We start from the raw sequence: 17,631 nt of genomic DNA on the forward strand, positions 1-17,631 counted from the left end.
TATATATATTTTTAAATTACATAACAGATCAATACACATTAATTAGATACAAGATGAAAGGCATAATGATTCTCATAAAATATGGTTTCTGAAAAGAAAAAACTCTCAAATCAATAAAACTGCCATAATAATTACAAACTCAAAACCCTTTCTTCTAAATAAAATATATTACAAAGTAAATAATGATAGGTTTTAGTACTTTAAGTCAATTGCATGGTCTCAAAACATACTGACCATTAATTTCAAATGAACTACTTCTGTCAAACACGTGGTTTTGTTTTCTGCTCTTTTAACTCCAAATACAGGGAGGAGGAACAAGAAAAGGCTTGAACTCCAATCTAGTGCCTATTACAAAGCAGCATTGTTCCAAGAGAAAGGCACTGATGATTTTAAATAACTTGACATGGCTGCGCTTGCTCCCACTCATAACGAGAAAACATCACTACCATAGTAAAACCATTAAACCAGAACAAAATATTACACAGCAACAGATATTAAAACAAGAATGCAAATGTCAAAACACAGAATTTAAAGCGAGACAGCACCCCATAATGAAGGCAATATTACATGTAATGCAATTTGTCAGCCTCAAATCAATTTGCCCTTAGTTTTCCTGCTCATGTTCTACTTCAAAGGCCTTGCGTTCCTGTATGTTAATCCTCTTAAGTCACAAATGCATTATAATTAAAAGAAAATACTGCAGCCTCAATTTAGACTATGCAGACAGCACTGTCGGGGCAATGTTCGTTATTTAATACTTACTTGTGCCTCCACATAGGGTGGAATTCCAACGAGACAGAAAGCCACGCCATTCATCTGTGAGATGGTGCGCCTCCGAGTTTTCAGAATGTAGTTAAAAGCCACACAAATATATATCCCAGCCCAGTTCTTAACTTGCAGTTGGTAGCCTCCCCCCTCCCCAGGCTAAAGCCGCCTATCTGCTCTGCGGAAGAGCATGCATTGGTCTTCTAATTATCATCCTGTCCACAGCCAAAGGGGAAAGCAGAATCAACTTCCAGTACTCTGCACCAGGGAATCTGTCAAGCATTACAATAGACACAGAAAAACATTACATATATTAGGCAAGTAAAATACATTGGTAGAGTAGCAGGTTACTATTCTCGACTCTTTTAGGCTTCTCTTCTTTACACAAAGCAGTGATGTTTACTGGATCTCTTCTTTTACCTAAATCAGATTGAAAATATTACAGCTGTGATTTAAATGGCAGTCTAGAATGGGAAGAGGAGGAGGCTCCCTGCCAGTAAACATTCCAACTGACAGGGGAAGCATGTGACGGAAACGCTGGAACAGCACATGGACTACAGACTGCACCCAAATCCTGTCTGCACAATACAAATAGAGAATGCAGGCAGTCTAATAGAAAACAAATATATTAAATCAGGTCACCTCAAAGAGGTTCATATTCAAAACTGGACTATACTTGAATTTGCCTCTGAGTAAAGTGCATGACTGGAAGCAAAAGAAAACTTGGAGGGAGAAACCAAACTTGTTAAAAAAGTTACTTTTACTTTGTAGAAACACAAAGCTGCTAATAATCTTCATTAAGATAATTTCAGCAAATGTTTGTATAATACATTGGAGACAATGTGCTGGATTTTACCAAACCAAGTAGAAAAGAGCTCAAACAGGGAATTAGGAGGGCAAAAAGGGGTCACGAAATGTCGTTGGCAGACAGGATTAAGGAGAATCCCAAGGCATTTTATATGTATATTAGGAACAAGAGGGTAGCTAGAGAAAGAGTTGGTCCACTCAAGGACAAAGGAGGGAAATTATGTGGAGAACCAAAGGAAGTAGGTGGGCTCCTTAATGAGTATTGTGCATCGGTATTCACAAAGGAGAGGGACACGTTGATTGGTGGGTTCTCAGAGGGATGTGCAAATACTTCAGAACAGGTCGCTATTACGAGGGAGGAAGTGTTAGGTGTGTTAAAAAGCATTACGGGAGACAAATCCCCAGGGCCAGGTGGCATCTAACCCAGATTACTGAGGGAGACAAGAGATGAAATCGCTGGGCCTCTTAACAGATATCTTTGTTTCCTCGTTGGCTGGCCACAGGTGAGATCCCAGAGGATTGGAGGATAGCCAATGTTGTCCCATTATTTAAGGGTAGCAAGGATATCCCAGGTAATTATAGGCCAGTGAATTTAATGTTAGTGATAGTGAAATTGTTTGAAAAGATTCTCAGAGATGGATCTATGCACATTTGGAAGTGAATGGTCTTATTAGAGACAGACAGCATGGTTTTGTACGAGGGAGGTCATGTCTCACTAATTTAACTTTTTTTGAGGTGGTAACAAAAATGATTGACGAGGGAAGGGTTGTGGATGTTGTCTACATGGACTTTAGTAAAGCATTTGATAAGTCCCTCATGGCAGGCTGATGCAAAAGATTAAATCACATGGGGTCAGGGGTGAACTAGCTAGATGGATTCAGAACTGGCTTGACCATAGAAGACAGATATATATATATATATGACTTGGAAGAAAACATAGCTGATCTGATTAGCAAGTTTGCGGATGATAGTACAATTGCAGGAGTTTGGGTTTGAGCTGGGGGGGGGGGGGGGGGGGGAAGAGATAGTGTATGCAGGAGGTGGAGGGAAGTGGGGCTGGCCAAGGTGAGGGATCTGTATTTGGAGGAAGGGCTCGCCAGTCTGGAGGAGCAAGGGGAGTGGGTAGAGCTGCCGAGGGGGAGTGAGTTCAGGTGTCTGCAGGTTAGGAACTTTGCGTGAAAGATCTGGAAGGGGTTCCCTAGGTTACCGGGATACACCCTGCTAGAGTGACTGTTGCTTCCGGATGTGGAAAGGGAGGGAAGAATTGGGGATATATACGTGGCTGGAGGGGCGGGGGGGGCAGGGAGGCGAGCGGGTGCTGAAGAAGGAGAAATGGGAAGCGGAGTTGGGAAGGGAGATAAATTAGGGAGTACGGAGTGAGGCACTGCGTAGGGTAAACGGGACCTCCTCATGTGCAAGAATGAGCCTGATACAGTTTAATGTGGTGCACACTGTGCATATGACTCGGGCGGGAGGATGAGTGGGTTCTTCCAGGGGGTAGCAGATGAGTGTGAGAGGTGTGGGCAGGGGCCAGCGAATCACGCACACAGGTTTTGGGGTTGCAAAAGATTGGGAAGATTCTGGGCTGGAGTGTTCACGGTCTTAACCAGGATAGTGGAGAAGGAGGTGGACCCGGACCCTTTGATGGCGATATTTGGGGTTTCAAAGGAGTCAGAGCTCATGGAGAGGAGGAAGGACGATGTCGTGGCCTTCACCTCTCTGATTGCAGGGCGGTGGATTTTACTGGAGTGCCGGTCGGCATTGCCACCGGGGGTAGCGGCTTGGTGGTTGGATGACCTGTACGACTTCCTGCGGTTGGAGAGGATAAAATATGAGTTAATTGGCTCTGCAGAGGTGTTTGAGAAATTGAGGAGCTGTTCGTTTGAGAAATTGAGGAGCTGTTCGTTTGAGAAATTGAGGAGCTGTTCGTCGCAAGGGGGAGGGGGGGGAGAGAGAGACGGTGATAGAAGTTTATAAAATTATGAGGGGGATAGATAGGATGAACAGTTGGAGCTTTTTCCCAGGGCGGAAATGACAATTACAAGGGGCACAAGTTCAAGGTGAGGGGGGATAGTTTCAGTGGAAAAGTTCGGGGGAAGTTTTTTTTTTTTTTTACACAAAGGGTAGTGGTGGCCTGAAATGCACTGCCAAGTGAGGTGTTTCAGGCAGATACGTTAGCGACCTTTAAGACTTATCAGGATAGATACATGAACAGACGGGATATAGAAGGATAAAGCAGCTGGTCTAGATAGGACACATGATCTGTGCAGGCTTGGAGGATTGAAGGGCCTGTGCCTGTGCTGTATTATTATTTGGTCGCTGCCCTGACATTGGAGTCATTTGCGGGTCACGCAGCCTCATGGGCAGGTGGCCGAACTTCATCAGGAATCTTTCAACATGTCACCAGTTAGAGCCCGGCTGCTGGGGAGCCAACCAATAATGGGTGTCTGATGGGAGCGCCCTGTCAGATAGTTTGCCAGCGCCATATTTAAAGACCAGTCTGTACCCTTCAAACAGGCGGGCGGAAGAAGGGATGCGGCAGAAGTGAGCCCGTGGAGAAATTACTAGGAAAGAAAGGTGCCATGTTTCAGTGATGCCTCGCTTGAAGTGCTCCTGCAATGATGAGCAAACACAGAGGTTCTATTCCTAGTGACAGCGGGATATGGCTAGTAAGCCTGATGAAGGTGACATGGTTAAAGGTAGCTAAGGAAGTCAGCAGCCATGGGGTAGTTGTGCCAACATGGGTACAGTGCCAGAAGCAATTCAGTGACCTTACAGTCTTGGAGAGACATGCATGATGACGCGGTAGCAGCCATGCTAGTCTTCTATGAGGCCCAAAATGTGAGACAAGATAGCAACGGGAAAGACCAAGAAACACCATATACAATGAACTGCAGAGCAGCCTCACATTGGTCAGTCAGGGGTGCTCATTGCTATATGGGTGAATGGCCACTGGCCCCCAGCTGGACATTTAAAGTAACACAGTCTGAAGAGCATTGCTGGGTCATGAGATAGTGTGACAATCCATATTTCCGTCATTGTGGGAGCACACTCTGCAGGAGGTGGCATTCCCTTCACTATCGTAGTCATGCAGATGAAGGAGGGCACAATGGAGGTTGGGTGGATTGCAGCAAGCCAGCCTGTCGGCAAGGTGAGTAGGTGTGGAGTTGAGAGTGAAGAAAATAATGATCACAAGCACCCACCAAGCCTTTTGTTGGACGGGTATTAGCACTGGTGCCTCAGAGGTCTTGGCCGCAGGAAGCTCAAGATCAGGACAGGGAGGAGAATTTGAATGTCTGCAGAAGTTGACAGCATTTTTGCCACCCCCATAGGGTTAATGGTGAATGTGGTGTCATTACTGGCATCTGAACTATGAAAAGGGGGAGCCACTACCGAGGAATCAGAGTTATCTCAGTCCTGCCAAACCGGCACCAGCATAGATTCTCCTAGTTGGTGGGCACTGACATGCATCAAGAAAGGAAGGCACCAGCTGGTCAGCTCATCACAGATGTACAGGAGCACGTGACAGAGACTGTGACAGCTTCTGCCAGTCGCCATTGGAGAATTAAGGCCTAGCAGTGATCAGCTTCAGGAATGGCACGGGGGCACACTGTTACCTCACGGCGCCCAGGACCGGTTTAGAGCCCAGCGCCGAGTCACTGTCCATGTGGAGTTTGTACATTCGCCCCATGTCTGCGTGGGTCTCACCCCACAACCCAAAGATGTGCACGGTAGGTGGATTGGCCATGATAAATTGGGATTTAAAAAATTGGATACTCTAAATTTATTTTTTAAAAAGCAATGATCAGCTTACAGAAGTTTGGATCTAGGGAGTCATTATTGAAATAGGAGGTACTGGAGCAACAGCATGAAATATGTGGACATGAGTTATGTCCCAAGAGCTGCCTCATGGCGCCGAGGTCCTAGGTTCGATCCCGGCTCTGGGTCACTGTCCGTGTGGAGTTTGCGCATTCTCCCCGTGTTTGCGTGGGTTTCGCCCCCACAACCCAAAAATGTGCAGGCTAGGTGGATTGGCCACACTAAATTGCCCTCAATTGGAAAAAATGAATTGGATACTCTAAATTTTAAAAAAAAGTTATGTCCCAAGAGGCATTTGCTCACATGTGTGTATGATGGAGGAGTTTATCAATGGCCATGAGTGACATATGAGTTCATTGCCACGGAAAGAGTGGCAATCCTCATGGAAAGCCGCATACAGCAGACCAACTGGATTCAGGAAGTGTGTGCCAGCCACCACAGTACAGACTCATACCTGAGCAGTATTGAACACTGGGTGGGTAAGGTGGCCAGAGACACATGGGTCCATTGCCAGATAAGCAGGAGCATGCTGCTGGTGCTTGAAAGGGTCAGAAAACAAGTTGAGGCTCTTCTCAAGCTACATTGAGGGCACAGCATCAGCCCTTTTGAGGGTGAGATGAACAATGCACAAAGCCCCAACGACAGTGACTGCGCTAAAGATGGCACAACCTGTTGCCAGCCTTTCTAGGAGTCACCCACACAGAGGCCGTCCACTGCGGGAACTGTTTTTTCAATATAAATTTAGAGTACCCAATTTTCTTTTATATTCCAATTAAGGGGCAATTTAGCCTGGCTAATTCAACTAGCATCTTTGGGTGGTTGTGGGGGTGAGGCCCACGCAAACATGGGGAGAATGTGCAAACTCCACAGACAGTGATCCGGATCCGGGATCGAACCTGGGGCCTCAGTGCCATGAGGCAGCAGTGCTAACCACGGTGCCATCATGCCGCCTATCATTGTGGGAACCTTAAGCACCCAGAGCAAAGAAGCCAGCAGCCTGCCGCCACATTTGGTGATTTTATAGCCAGAACAGCGCAACATTGGAGCACCTGGAAGCTTTCACAGAAAAGGGATATCACAGCTGTCACTGGGTGATATTTATTTCTTTGAATGCCTCCATGTCAGGATAATTATGTAGATGAGGTCATTCTTGCATACGTCACTTTCCATTAGCACCTGTAGATGTATAAGCAATTGGCTATTGGGTCTAAATGAGCATCCCCCTCATCCTCCTTAGAGGTGGCAATGGCCCACACAATGTAATCATTCATCTCCAACGCACCTGCTCTCTGATTTGTTAGGAAATAGAGACAGTTTAAGTAATTAATAATCTTTATTGTCACAAGTAGGCTTACATTAACACTGCAACAAAGTTACTGTGAAAATCCCCTAGTCGCAACCATCACACCGAATGGAAAATGGTTAAACCTGCCTAAAATCATGGGTGATCAATTGGCTAGTTGCACAATCTCAAAAGGCTGCATGCCACGGCCTTGCACGGTCTCAATCTCGTTGCTCAACTTCCCCACGGCTCGGAAAATTTGGTTGGCAGCAGGAAGACATCAGGGATCCATTCCAATGTATTCCCCACCATTTTACTGCTCCCTCCCACCTCCAGGCTGGTAAAATACCAATTTTACACATAAACAGAACAATGTTTTTTTTATAATGGCTTATATAGGAAGAACATTGGTTACTGCTGTAGTCAGCGACTCGGAAAGACAAAAGAAACAAGGGTTAAAAAGTAACCAGCAAAGGAAATTGACGGGGTTGAACTGTTTATGTTTCGATGCAAGGGGTATTACAAACAAGACAGATGAACAAAGGGCACAGACAGACATATGGCAGCAGGATGTTGTTGCTATAATGGAAACCTGGCTAAACGAGGGGCAAAATTGGCAGCTCAAGGTCCCTAGATATAGAGTTTACAGGCAGGATAGAGTGGATGACAAAAAAGGAGGGAGGGTAATATTATTGGTTAAAGAATAAATTACAGTTGTGAAAAATAATGATGTACTAAACGGGTTACCAAATGAGGGGCGGGATTCTTCACTCCCGCGCCGGTTGGGAGAATCGCCTGGGCCGCCAAAATTTCACGTAACGCTGGTCCGACGCCCTCCCGCGATTCTCCCAAGCGGCGGGAACGGCCCGTCGAGTTCCGCGGTCCGCAGGCCGGAGAATCGCCCGAGACACCCAAAATGGCGATTCTCCGGCACCCCTGCTATTCTCAGGCCCGGATGGGCCGAGCGGCCAGCCCAAAACGGCGGGTTCCCCCCGGCACCGTCCACACCTGGTCGCTGCCGTCGGTAACAGCGCGGGAACACTGGGGGGCGGCCCGCGATCGGTGCCCACCGATCGTCGGGCCGTCCTCTCTGAAGGAGGACCTCCTTTCTTCCGCAGCCCCGCAAGATCCGTCTGCCATCTTCTTGCGGGGCGGACTCGGAGAGGATGGCAACCACGCATGCGCGGGTTGGCGCCGGCCAACCCACGCATGCGCGGGTGACGCCAGTTATGCGCGCTGGCCGCGTCATGTACGCGGCACCGACAAGGTCTGGCGCGTGTAAATGACGCGGCCCCGCTCCTAGTCCATTATCGGGCCCTGAATCGGTCGGGATAGGAGCCGTTTCGCGCCACTGTGAACCTCGACGGCGTTCACGACGACGTGGGCACTTCGGCACGGGAGTGGAGAATCCCGTCCGAGGCTTCTTGGGTTATAAAAAAAGGGTAGTCACACTACTAGGCATAATGTACAGACCCCCCAAATAACGAGGATATACAAAGTAAAATTTATGCATGTCGGAATAAGAGGGTAATAATTGTAGAAGACTTTAACTACACCAATATCAACTAGATTTCAAATAGTGAAGGTACATTGAGGGTGAAAAATTCACCCTTGTCCAGGAACTTTTTTGAAAACTAAAACGTGACGAGCTCAACGAGAGACCACACAATTCTGGATTTAGTCTTGGGAAATGAAGTTGGGCAAGTGGCGAAGTGACAGTGGGCAACCATATCGGGGATAGTGGTCACAGTTCAGTTACATTTAGTATTATTATGGAAAAGGGAAGAGATAAATCAGGAGTAGTTTTAAACTGGGGGAAGGCAAATTTTACAAAACTGAGAGTGATTTGGTTGAGGTGAACTGGACAGGACTGCTAAATGATAAATCAGTAAATGAGAACCTAGTCACCAACCTGTCTCTTTCCCAATTAAATCTGGGACAGGAAAGCTCATGGGTGGCTTTCCAGCCCCACTGCCAATTGGGGACGTTCAGTGGCAATTGCCACCCACTCAAAAGTTGCATTCAACCACCGGTGTGATTCATCCGGCGGCACATGCGGCACTCGCTACTCGAGAAGTCCGAGCCGTCAAGTTTACTTTCACATTCCCCCCCTCCCTCAAGCATTGTCAGTTGCTATCACCAGTGTCCCGGCCCAGGTGGTTCTGCCTGCAATGGACAGCTGCCAGCCTCCGACTGACCGACAGATCTCTGATGCGGGATTTCCACCTTGGGGTCCTGGATCTCAAGGAAGGCCTTCCACTGGCTACTTAAGCACTTGAGAAGCACATAATATGGTAGGCCTTCCCCAAAGACGATGAGGTGAGGCTCACACCAATGCTCCAGGCACAGGCAAGAACCCAGCCATTTGCATTAACTACCATACAATAAGATTTGCTTTGATGAGTGAATCACTTTTTTGAGTCAAGAAAATATCAACGTAGGCTGGTTCACAGATTTTACAGTATTTTAAAAGCTGTGCTATTTGAATGAAATATAAATATGGTACACACATTACAAGACTTTTACTTATTTATTTAATTCTGTCCACGGTTGCATTCTACATTTTATTGTTACTAAGCTTTTTCTATTACATAATCCATTAGACTACAGTCAGTTTACATACATGAGTTTCAAATGCCAACATAAAGTTACACTATTTAAAGCATCTTCAATCAAATTTTGTAATAAGGGGCCAAAACGGTAGCATGGTGGTTAGCACTGTTGCTTCACAGCACCAGGGACCCGGGTTCAATTCCCGGCTTGGGTCACTGTCTGTGCGGAGTCTGCGCGTTCTCCCAGTGTCTGCTTGGGTTTCCTCCAGGCGCTCCAGTTTCCTCCCACAAAGTCCCGCTTGTTAGGTGAATTGGATGTTCTGAATTCTCCCACTGTGTACATGGGGATTTTCACAGTAACTTTATTGCAGTGTTAATGTAAGTCTACTTGTGACACAAATAAAGATTATTATATAGAATTCTAGGGAGCACATAACGGCACATTTGGGGGGCGGTTTGGTGCAATCGCCCACGGCACCACCATGCCAACCCCTGGATTGTGTGCACCCTTTCCGGGGGCAATCCTTGTCCCTGTCCGTCTGCTCCACCACCCACCTGTAACCCCCACCGAATGCCAAGGCCTCTGGCTGCACAGCTGAAGGCTTTTGCTAACAGGGAATTCACACAAGCCAAGTGGATTCCTGTGGATGGGCGGGGCATATAGCATATGGGAGACATTGTTTAGCATCCCAATCACAGCTGGATGCATGGACACGGTGCTTGAACACTGCGGGAGTATCAACACCACACACGCAACATCCGAACACCCAGGGGGTAGGACACAGCTCCGGAGACATGACCATGGCAGGAGGGTGGGTGAGCGCCACGGGGAAGGGGGCGGGGGGACATGTCTGGAGAGATAGATAAAGGGTCCAGAGGTCAGCCCACATTGCGGTAGAAAGTGACAGAGGCATCAGAATGGTTGTGCAAAATGGAGTACCATCGCCACTCCACAGGACAGGTCCAGGTTGGCAATTAGCACCCCCTTCTCCCGATCGGTGCCCTTAGGGCCCTGGGGGTCCACCTGGGACGGAGGGCCAGCTGGTTCGAGCCCTGGCTGCCCCTGCATCATCTGGCTCTGTCAGCCTGGTGGTTCCCCATGGTCTGCACCATAGTGTCGACATCCTCAGCGATGCCTCTCAGTGACTGGGGCATGCTCTGCAGCGCATCAGCCATGCCCACCTGTGACTGCGACAAGCTCCGCAGCGCCTCGGCCATTCCCATCTGAGAGCTGATTGATTAGTGCGGCTGCTGGTGAAGATGTCAGAGGACTCAGTGGCTTGGGGGCCCCCCTTCCCCCGGCGACACTAGACGCCACCTTCAAACGGTGGAGGCAGGACGACGAGATGTTGGCAGCAGGGGACCTATACATAGAGAGCAGGGAACGAGTTGCGATACATGCAGCTAAGGAACTTCCTCCGTAAGGAGACAACAACGTTCCCCCAATTAACAGGACACTCCCTGCTGACCGTGGGCGAACTAAGGGACGGCAACTGAGCTGACATGTATGGATGACCATTGGAAGAGGTACGGTCACCACTGGTCTAAACACAGGAGAAATGGGAGGAAGTGCTAGGCATAGAGATAGGGGGAGGACTCTGGAATGAAACACTGCTCAGGGCGCGCTCCATCTCCTCATGCGCAGGGCTTAGCCTAACGCAGCTCTAAGTAGTGCACAGGGTGCACTTAAACAGAACAAGCACGAGGTGGAGGACAAACGTGAACAGTACCAAGGAGGCCCAGCTAACCACTCCCGCATGTTCTGGACTTGCCTCAGACTGGTCAGGTACTGGACTGCCTTTTTTTTGAGAACATATCCAGGGCTGTGGGAGTGAGGGTGGAGATGTGCCCATCTTTGGGGTTTCGGAACAGCCATAACTATTCACAGGCAGAGGGGCAGACGCCCTAGCCTTTGCCTCCCTAATTGCCCGCTGGAGACTTCTACTTGGCTGGAGATCGGCTGAGTCACCCAAGGCTGCGGACTGGCTGTCCGACCTAGCAGAATTCCTCAAACTAGAATGAATAAAATTCTCCGTTCGAAGATTAGAGGACAGCTCCCAAAACACGTAGAAGCAATTCACCAGCCTGGTCCAAGAACAGTTAGTAACCAGCATGGTGAAGGGATTTTTTTTGGGGGGGGTGGGGGATGAGAGAAGAGAGAACCAAAACTGGGTTGAAAAGAAAGGGGGGAATGTGAGAACGGCAGGAGAAGGGGTGGGGGGGGGGGGGGGGGAAGAGAGACGACAATAGCAAGGACACAAGGAAAGGAAGCCAGAGAGAACAAATGGCAGCAAAATACACAGGTATGACCTTGCCAACAGTTCGCACAGGTGGCACCTAAAGCGCCCCTGATGTGTTCTAATACCAGGTGGCAACACACACAGCACAGGAATGGTGCGGAGGGACTTGTGTTCCCTTTCTGCACTTATTATAGAGTTATCACTGTTTCTTCTTGTACATATAAATATATATACATACTAATTTTGTAAAGATCTCTATGTTACTGTTTAATGTTCCCTGCAATGTAACCAGAAAATGCAAGCCAATAAAAACTATTTTACAAAAAGATTCTGGTTAAGTTGTTAGTGCTGAGTTTCGAGGGGTATTTCCCGCAGGTTATTAGAACATAGAACAATACAGCACAGTACAAGCCCTTCGACCCACGATGCTGTGCCGACCATTTATCCTAATCTAAGATCAATCTAACCTACACTCCTTCAATTTACTGCTGTCCGTGAGCTTGTCCAAGAGTCGCTTAAATGTCCCTAATGACTCTGACTCCATCACCTATGCTGGCAGTGCATTCCACACACCCACCATTCTCTTGTGTAAAGAACTTACCTCTGACATCTCCCCTATACCTTCCTGCAATCATCTTAAAATTATGTCCCCTCGTGACAGCTATTTCTGCCCTGGGGAAAAGTCTCTGGCTATCCACGCCTCTCATCACCTTGTACACCTCTATCAAGTCACCGCTCTTCTTTCTTCGCTCCAGTGAGAAAAGCCCAAGCTTCCTCAACCTTTCTTCACAAGACATGTCCTCCACTCCAGGCAGCATCCTGGTAAATCTCCTCTGCACCCTCTCCAAAGCATCCACATCCTTCCTATAATGAGGCAACCAGAACTGGACACAATATTCCAAGTGTGGTCTAACCACATTTTATAAAGCTGCAGCAAAACCTCGCGGCTCTGAAACTCAATCCCCCTATTAATGAAAGCCAACACACCATACACCTTCTTAACAACCCTATCAACCTGGGTGGTAACTTTGTAGGATCTATGTACATGGACCCCAAGATCCCTCTGTTCCCCCACACTTCCAAGAATCCTGCCTTTAACCCTGTATTCAGTATGCAAATGTTGCCTTCCAAAATGAATTATTTCACATTTATCTAGGTTGAACTCCATCTACCACTTCTCAGCCCAGCTCTGCATCCTGTCAATATCCTGTTGTAACCTGCAACAGCCCTTGACACTATCTACAACTACCCCAACCTTCGTGTCACCGGCAAACTTACGAACCCACCCTTCCAGTTACTCATCCGCAAACTTACTAACCCACCCTTCCACTTCCTCATCCAAGTCATTTATAAAAACCACAAAGAGCAGAGGTCCCAGAACAGATCCCTGCGGGACACCACTGGTCACCGATCTCCAGGCGGAATACTTTCCATCCACTACCACTCGCTGTCTTCTTTCGGCCAGCCAATTCTGTATCCAGATAGCCAAATTTCCCTGTATCCCATGGCCCCTAACTTTCTGATTGAGCCTACTATGGAGAACCTTATCAAATGCCGAATTGAAATCCATTTACACCACATCCACTGCCCAACCTTCATCAATGTGTCTCGTCTGTTATTGCGGAAGACCAGACTGTGTTTGTGAAGGGTATGCGTTTGTCGTCCAATGTGAGGCGACTTTTGAATGTGGTAACTTCCCCCTACGGAGGGGAGGGAGCAAGAGGTTGTTGTGGCACTGGACGCTGAGAAGGCCTTTGATAGGGTAGAATGAAGATATTTGTTCTCAGTGCTCGAATGGTCGGGATAGGGCCTACGTTGGTGGCGTGGTTTCGGTTATGATATAAGGCATCTAAGGCTAGTGGTCATACTAATAATGAGAGCTGGAGATATTTCCACTTGCACAAGGGAATGAGGCAGGGGTGCCATGTCCGCCCTATAGTTTGCATTGGCAATATAGCCTTTGGCGATTGCCCCGAGAGCTTCAGATAGGTGGTGTGCTCTTTTTACCTGAACCATAAGATGCGAGTACATGTCATGTATTGGACAATGACCACACAACCAGTATGTTAGTTCAATTATTGTTTATTATTAAACACAGGCTTGGGGGCAGCACGATCGCGCAGTGGGTTAGCCCTGCTGTCTCACGGCGCCGAGGTCCCAGGTTCGATTCCGGCTCTGGGTCACTGTCCGTGTGGAGTTTGCACATTCTCCCCGTGTTTGCGTGGGTTTCGCCCCCGCAACCCAAAGATGTGCAGGCTAGGTGGATTGGCCATGCTAAATTGCCCCTTAATTGGCAAAATTGAATTAGGTACTCTAAATTTATTTATTTAAAAAATTTTTTTTAGAAACACAGGCTTTGTTCTATGCATAATAATCTCCATGCGGCTACTTATTAAACTACACCTAACAACTAAAATGACCTTTACTTAACTTCCAAGTGACCGACTTAACGTCCAAGTGATCCAGGCCTTTGTCTGGATCCTCATGTGTGTCGGCTGGAAGTCTTCAGGTTCGTTTCGGCTGCAGCTCGTCCTTCAGGTAGCGATCGCGGGTCCTTGAACTTGGCTGGTCGAGGTGCTGCAGTTGGTGGGGGCAGAAGCCGCACCCAAAAGAGGCCGAATATGACAAATCCCAAATTTCTTTACCCGTCAGTCTGGCCTCAATAAAAGTCGAGATGGATTTGCAGGTACAGCATTAGTTATTTTATTTGGCTTGCAAGCTTGATTCATTTCACAGAGGCATGAGACACATCCAATCTCCTACACCCCGGAAAGCGAATGAACAAAGAGACAAAGGGATCTCTGCAAATCAATTCAAATGGTATCAAGTTTCACATACACGATTCCCATAGGTCATCCTATACCCCTCCTGACCTAGTCAGACATTCTGATTGGCTCACTTCCAATCCCTTCCTCTGGCCCCTATTACCCAGCATCCTTTTCTCCTCCTTTGGTGGACACACCTCCTCCTTGCTTTGCCATGTGGTCTGAAATCCTTTGTCTGTGAACTCACCAGAATGAGACTGGCCTATCTCTACATTACAGTAACTAATATCTCTAAAGTAACTATTTTATATCACATTCGTCAAATACTGGTGGCACACTTCTTCTCATCCCCCAATCATCCGCGCCCTTTTGGGCGGTCCCAACTCAGGATCCAATGGATCGATAGGGTTTCGATCATTACATAGATTACATAGAACATACAGTGCAGAAGGAGGCCATTCGGCCCATCGAGTCTGCACCGACCCACATTAATCCCTCACTTCCACCTTATCCCCGCAACCCAATAACCCCTCCCAACCCTTATGGACACTACGGGTAATTTAGCATGGCCAATCCACCTAACCTGCACGTCTTTGGACTGTGGGAGGAAACCGGAGCACCCGGAGGAAACCCACGCACACACGGGGAGAACGTGCAAACTCCGCACAGACAGTGACCCAGCGGGGAATCGAACCTGGGATCCTAATCGATTCTGGCCAATTAGGGGCGGGTACCTCGATGGCTTGGGCGGGTCCTAACTGCTATTGTCCAAGGCACATATGCGCTTCCTTAGGCATCTTAGAGTCTGCTACCGTTGCTACGATCGATCTGTGTCCCATTGTCCTGGGGAAATCGGTGATTGACCTTTGGCAGGTGCAAGTTTCAATTAGGTCTGGTTTCCCTTTGCACAATGCACAGGGGCTGTGTACCGTTTGTGTCCCAACCTGACCATAATTCCCATTATCCTTTGCGGGCAGCCATTTTAGATGGCCACAGTGGAGTGGGATAGTAAGGCGGAGGGGCAAACACAAAGTCCTTGTCTGCTCATGATCTTCTTTTGTACATAATGGATTAAATCCACACAATGGGCGATATCATGGCACTGCTGAAGCGATTTGGAGCATTTTGGGGGTATAAAGTGAATTGAGAAAAGACGGAGTGTTTTCTGGTAACCCAGCCGCGGAGGGGGGTTAATTTGGGGTGTTGTCATTTCATCTTAGGGGTTCCCATTTTAGATATTACTGGGTGCAGGTGGCCCGGGATTGGGCCCGGCTTTGAAAATTGAATTTTACTAGCCTGGTGCATAGGGTGAAGGCGGATCTACAGAGATAGGACAGCCGCTCACAATGGAGGGTTCCCGTTCGGGAACGGCATTTTCAGGGCTTTAAGCCCGGTCCCAGGGTCCACGGAGGCAGCAGAAGCAGGGAGAAGGCACGGAGGAGGCACAGTGAAGGCACAGAAACAAAAAGAAAAATGTCGAGGTGAGCAAAAAAACGGCCGTAAAAAAAACAGCTGAAGGTCCGTCGGGGAGTGGAAAGGTCACCGCGGGGTCACCAAGGAAAATGGAGGCTGGAGCACCAGGGGAGGCCGCATTGCTTACGGCTGAAGAAATAACTACGGTGATGGCTGCGGAATTCGAAAAGCAGTTGGCGCAGATTGCGAAATGCATGGAGAGGGTGAGGAAGGAGATGAGGGAGGTTTTGAGTGTGCTGGTGGAGGAGGCGGTTTCCCTGGTGAGGAAAGAGGTGGCGAGTGCTGTGGCGGAGGTGCGAGAGCAAGGGGAGGCGCTGAAGGAAGTGGAGGAGACGTTATTGCAGCACGGTGATCAACTTGCCTCGACTGGGAAGGAGATACGGAAGGTGATGGGCACTAACAAGGGTCTGCGAGGAAAAATGGAAGACCTGGAAAACAGATCCAGGCGACAGAATTTGAGGATTGTGGGGCTGCCCGAAGGAGTTGAAGGACCGAAGCCGACTGAGTATTTTGCCGCGATGCTGGCAAAACTATTGGGGGAGGGGGAGGATCCCTCCCAATATGAACTGGATCGGGCTCATCGGTCGTGGAGGCCTGTACCAAAGGCGAGTGAGTCGCCTAGGGCAGTGACTCTGTGCTTCCGTAGGTACAGTGTGAAGGAGAAGGTCCTGAGCTGGGCCAAGCAGAAGTGGGTGGTGGTGGGCTGGAGCTGGTATACGTGTATACCAGGACTTTACGGTGGAGCTGGCGAGGAGGCGGGCTGCCTTCAACCTGGTGAAGAGGGCATTGTACATTAGCAAGGTGCTGTGCGGCATGGTATATCCAGCGAAGCTGAGGGTGACTTACAAGCTCAGGGGCTTTTACTTTGGAACGGCGGAAGCAGCGGAGGAGTTTGCGAAAGCAGAAGGACTGTGGCAGAACTGACAAATTGAGGAATGGCCATGTGCCGATGTAACCTCATGACTGTATTTTCTTCTTTTTTATATCACTGCACGCGGGTGTAGACGCTAAAGGAGCCAATGTATATATTTGGACAAGGGAAGGGACGGGACTTTCACTCTAAATGAGGGCTCTTTGGGGTGTAGGTGGATATGCGGGGTTTGTGTGCTAAAAGGGGATCTTTGGGCTTTCCTAGGGCCGGGCAAGGGGGAAAGGGACCCGAGCGGGGGCCTCCACGCTGGCCGGTTTAAACCGGCCAGTGAACTGGAGTGAGGTGGGGGGAGGGGCTGCGGCCATCGGAGCCTGGCAGAACAGGGTCCGAGTGGTCTAGCCGGGGTGGAAAGTTGGGGGGTAGGAACCGAGGTTGGGAGGAGGAGTTTTACAAGAGGCAGTGGACGGGAGGAGCTGGAGAGTTTGGGGGGGGGGGGAGCTGTGTAAGATTAAGGGTGACTACGGGTAATCCCCGATTCCTTTTTGTCATTTGTTTATGTAAACATGCGGGTTGAGGTTTGGGGGTCGGTGGGTAGATGGGATTGTTGTTATTATGGGGATTGACATATCTTGCTGATTATTGTTTATTGTTGATGGATGTAAATGTGGGAGAAAATGTGAAAAAGGAGAATTAAAAAATTATTAAAAAAAAAAAAAAAAAATAGGACAGCCTCTCTCTGTCCTTCGCAGGCAGAATTCAAAGAACAAAGAAGATTACAGCACAGGGACAGGCCCTTCAACCCTCCAAGCCTGCACCGACCATGCAGCCGTCTGAACTAAAAAAAACCCTACCTTTCCGGGGCCATATTCCTCTATTCCCATCCTATTCATGTATTTGTCAAGGCGCTCCTTAAAAGTCATCATGTACTTGCTTCCACCATCTCCCCTGGCAGTGAGTTCCAGACTCCACCCACCCAGTGTTAAAAACTTGCCTCGTACATCTCCTTTAAACTTTGCCCCTTGCACCTTAAACCTATGTCCCCTAGTAATTGACCCTT

The 17,631-nt window shown here is 48.4% G+C and overlaps 1 protein-coding gene across 6 annotated transcripts in view; it reads right to left on the minus strand.

Annotated features, from left to right (window-relative positions):
- Positions 1 to 17,631, minus strand: part of arhgap23a (Rho GTPase activating protein 23a) — a 606,368-nt gene that overhangs the window by 420,982 nt on the left and 167,755 nt on the right. The window contains exon 1 of one of the 6 annotated variants that reach the window (XM_072487497.1): positions 763 to 932. The exons of the other annotated variants lie outside the window; for them this stretch is intronic. Within the exon in view, the coding sequence (XP_072343598.1) occupies positions 763 to 816 (54 nt within the window). The 5' untranslated portion in view covers positions 817 to 932. Of the gene's footprint in view, positions 1 to 762; positions 933 to 17,631 lie in introns of those variants that run through there. 6 annotated transcript variants of the gene reach the window in all.

Source organism: Scyliorhinus torazame, chromosome 21 (genome assembly GCF_047496885.1).
Source record: "Scyliorhinus torazame isolate Kashiwa2021f chromosome 21, sScyTor2.1, whole genome shotgun sequence".
Taxonomy (NCBI): domain Eukaryota; kingdom Metazoa; phylum Chordata; class Chondrichthyes; order Carcharhiniformes; family Scyliorhinidae; genus Scyliorhinus; species Scyliorhinus torazame.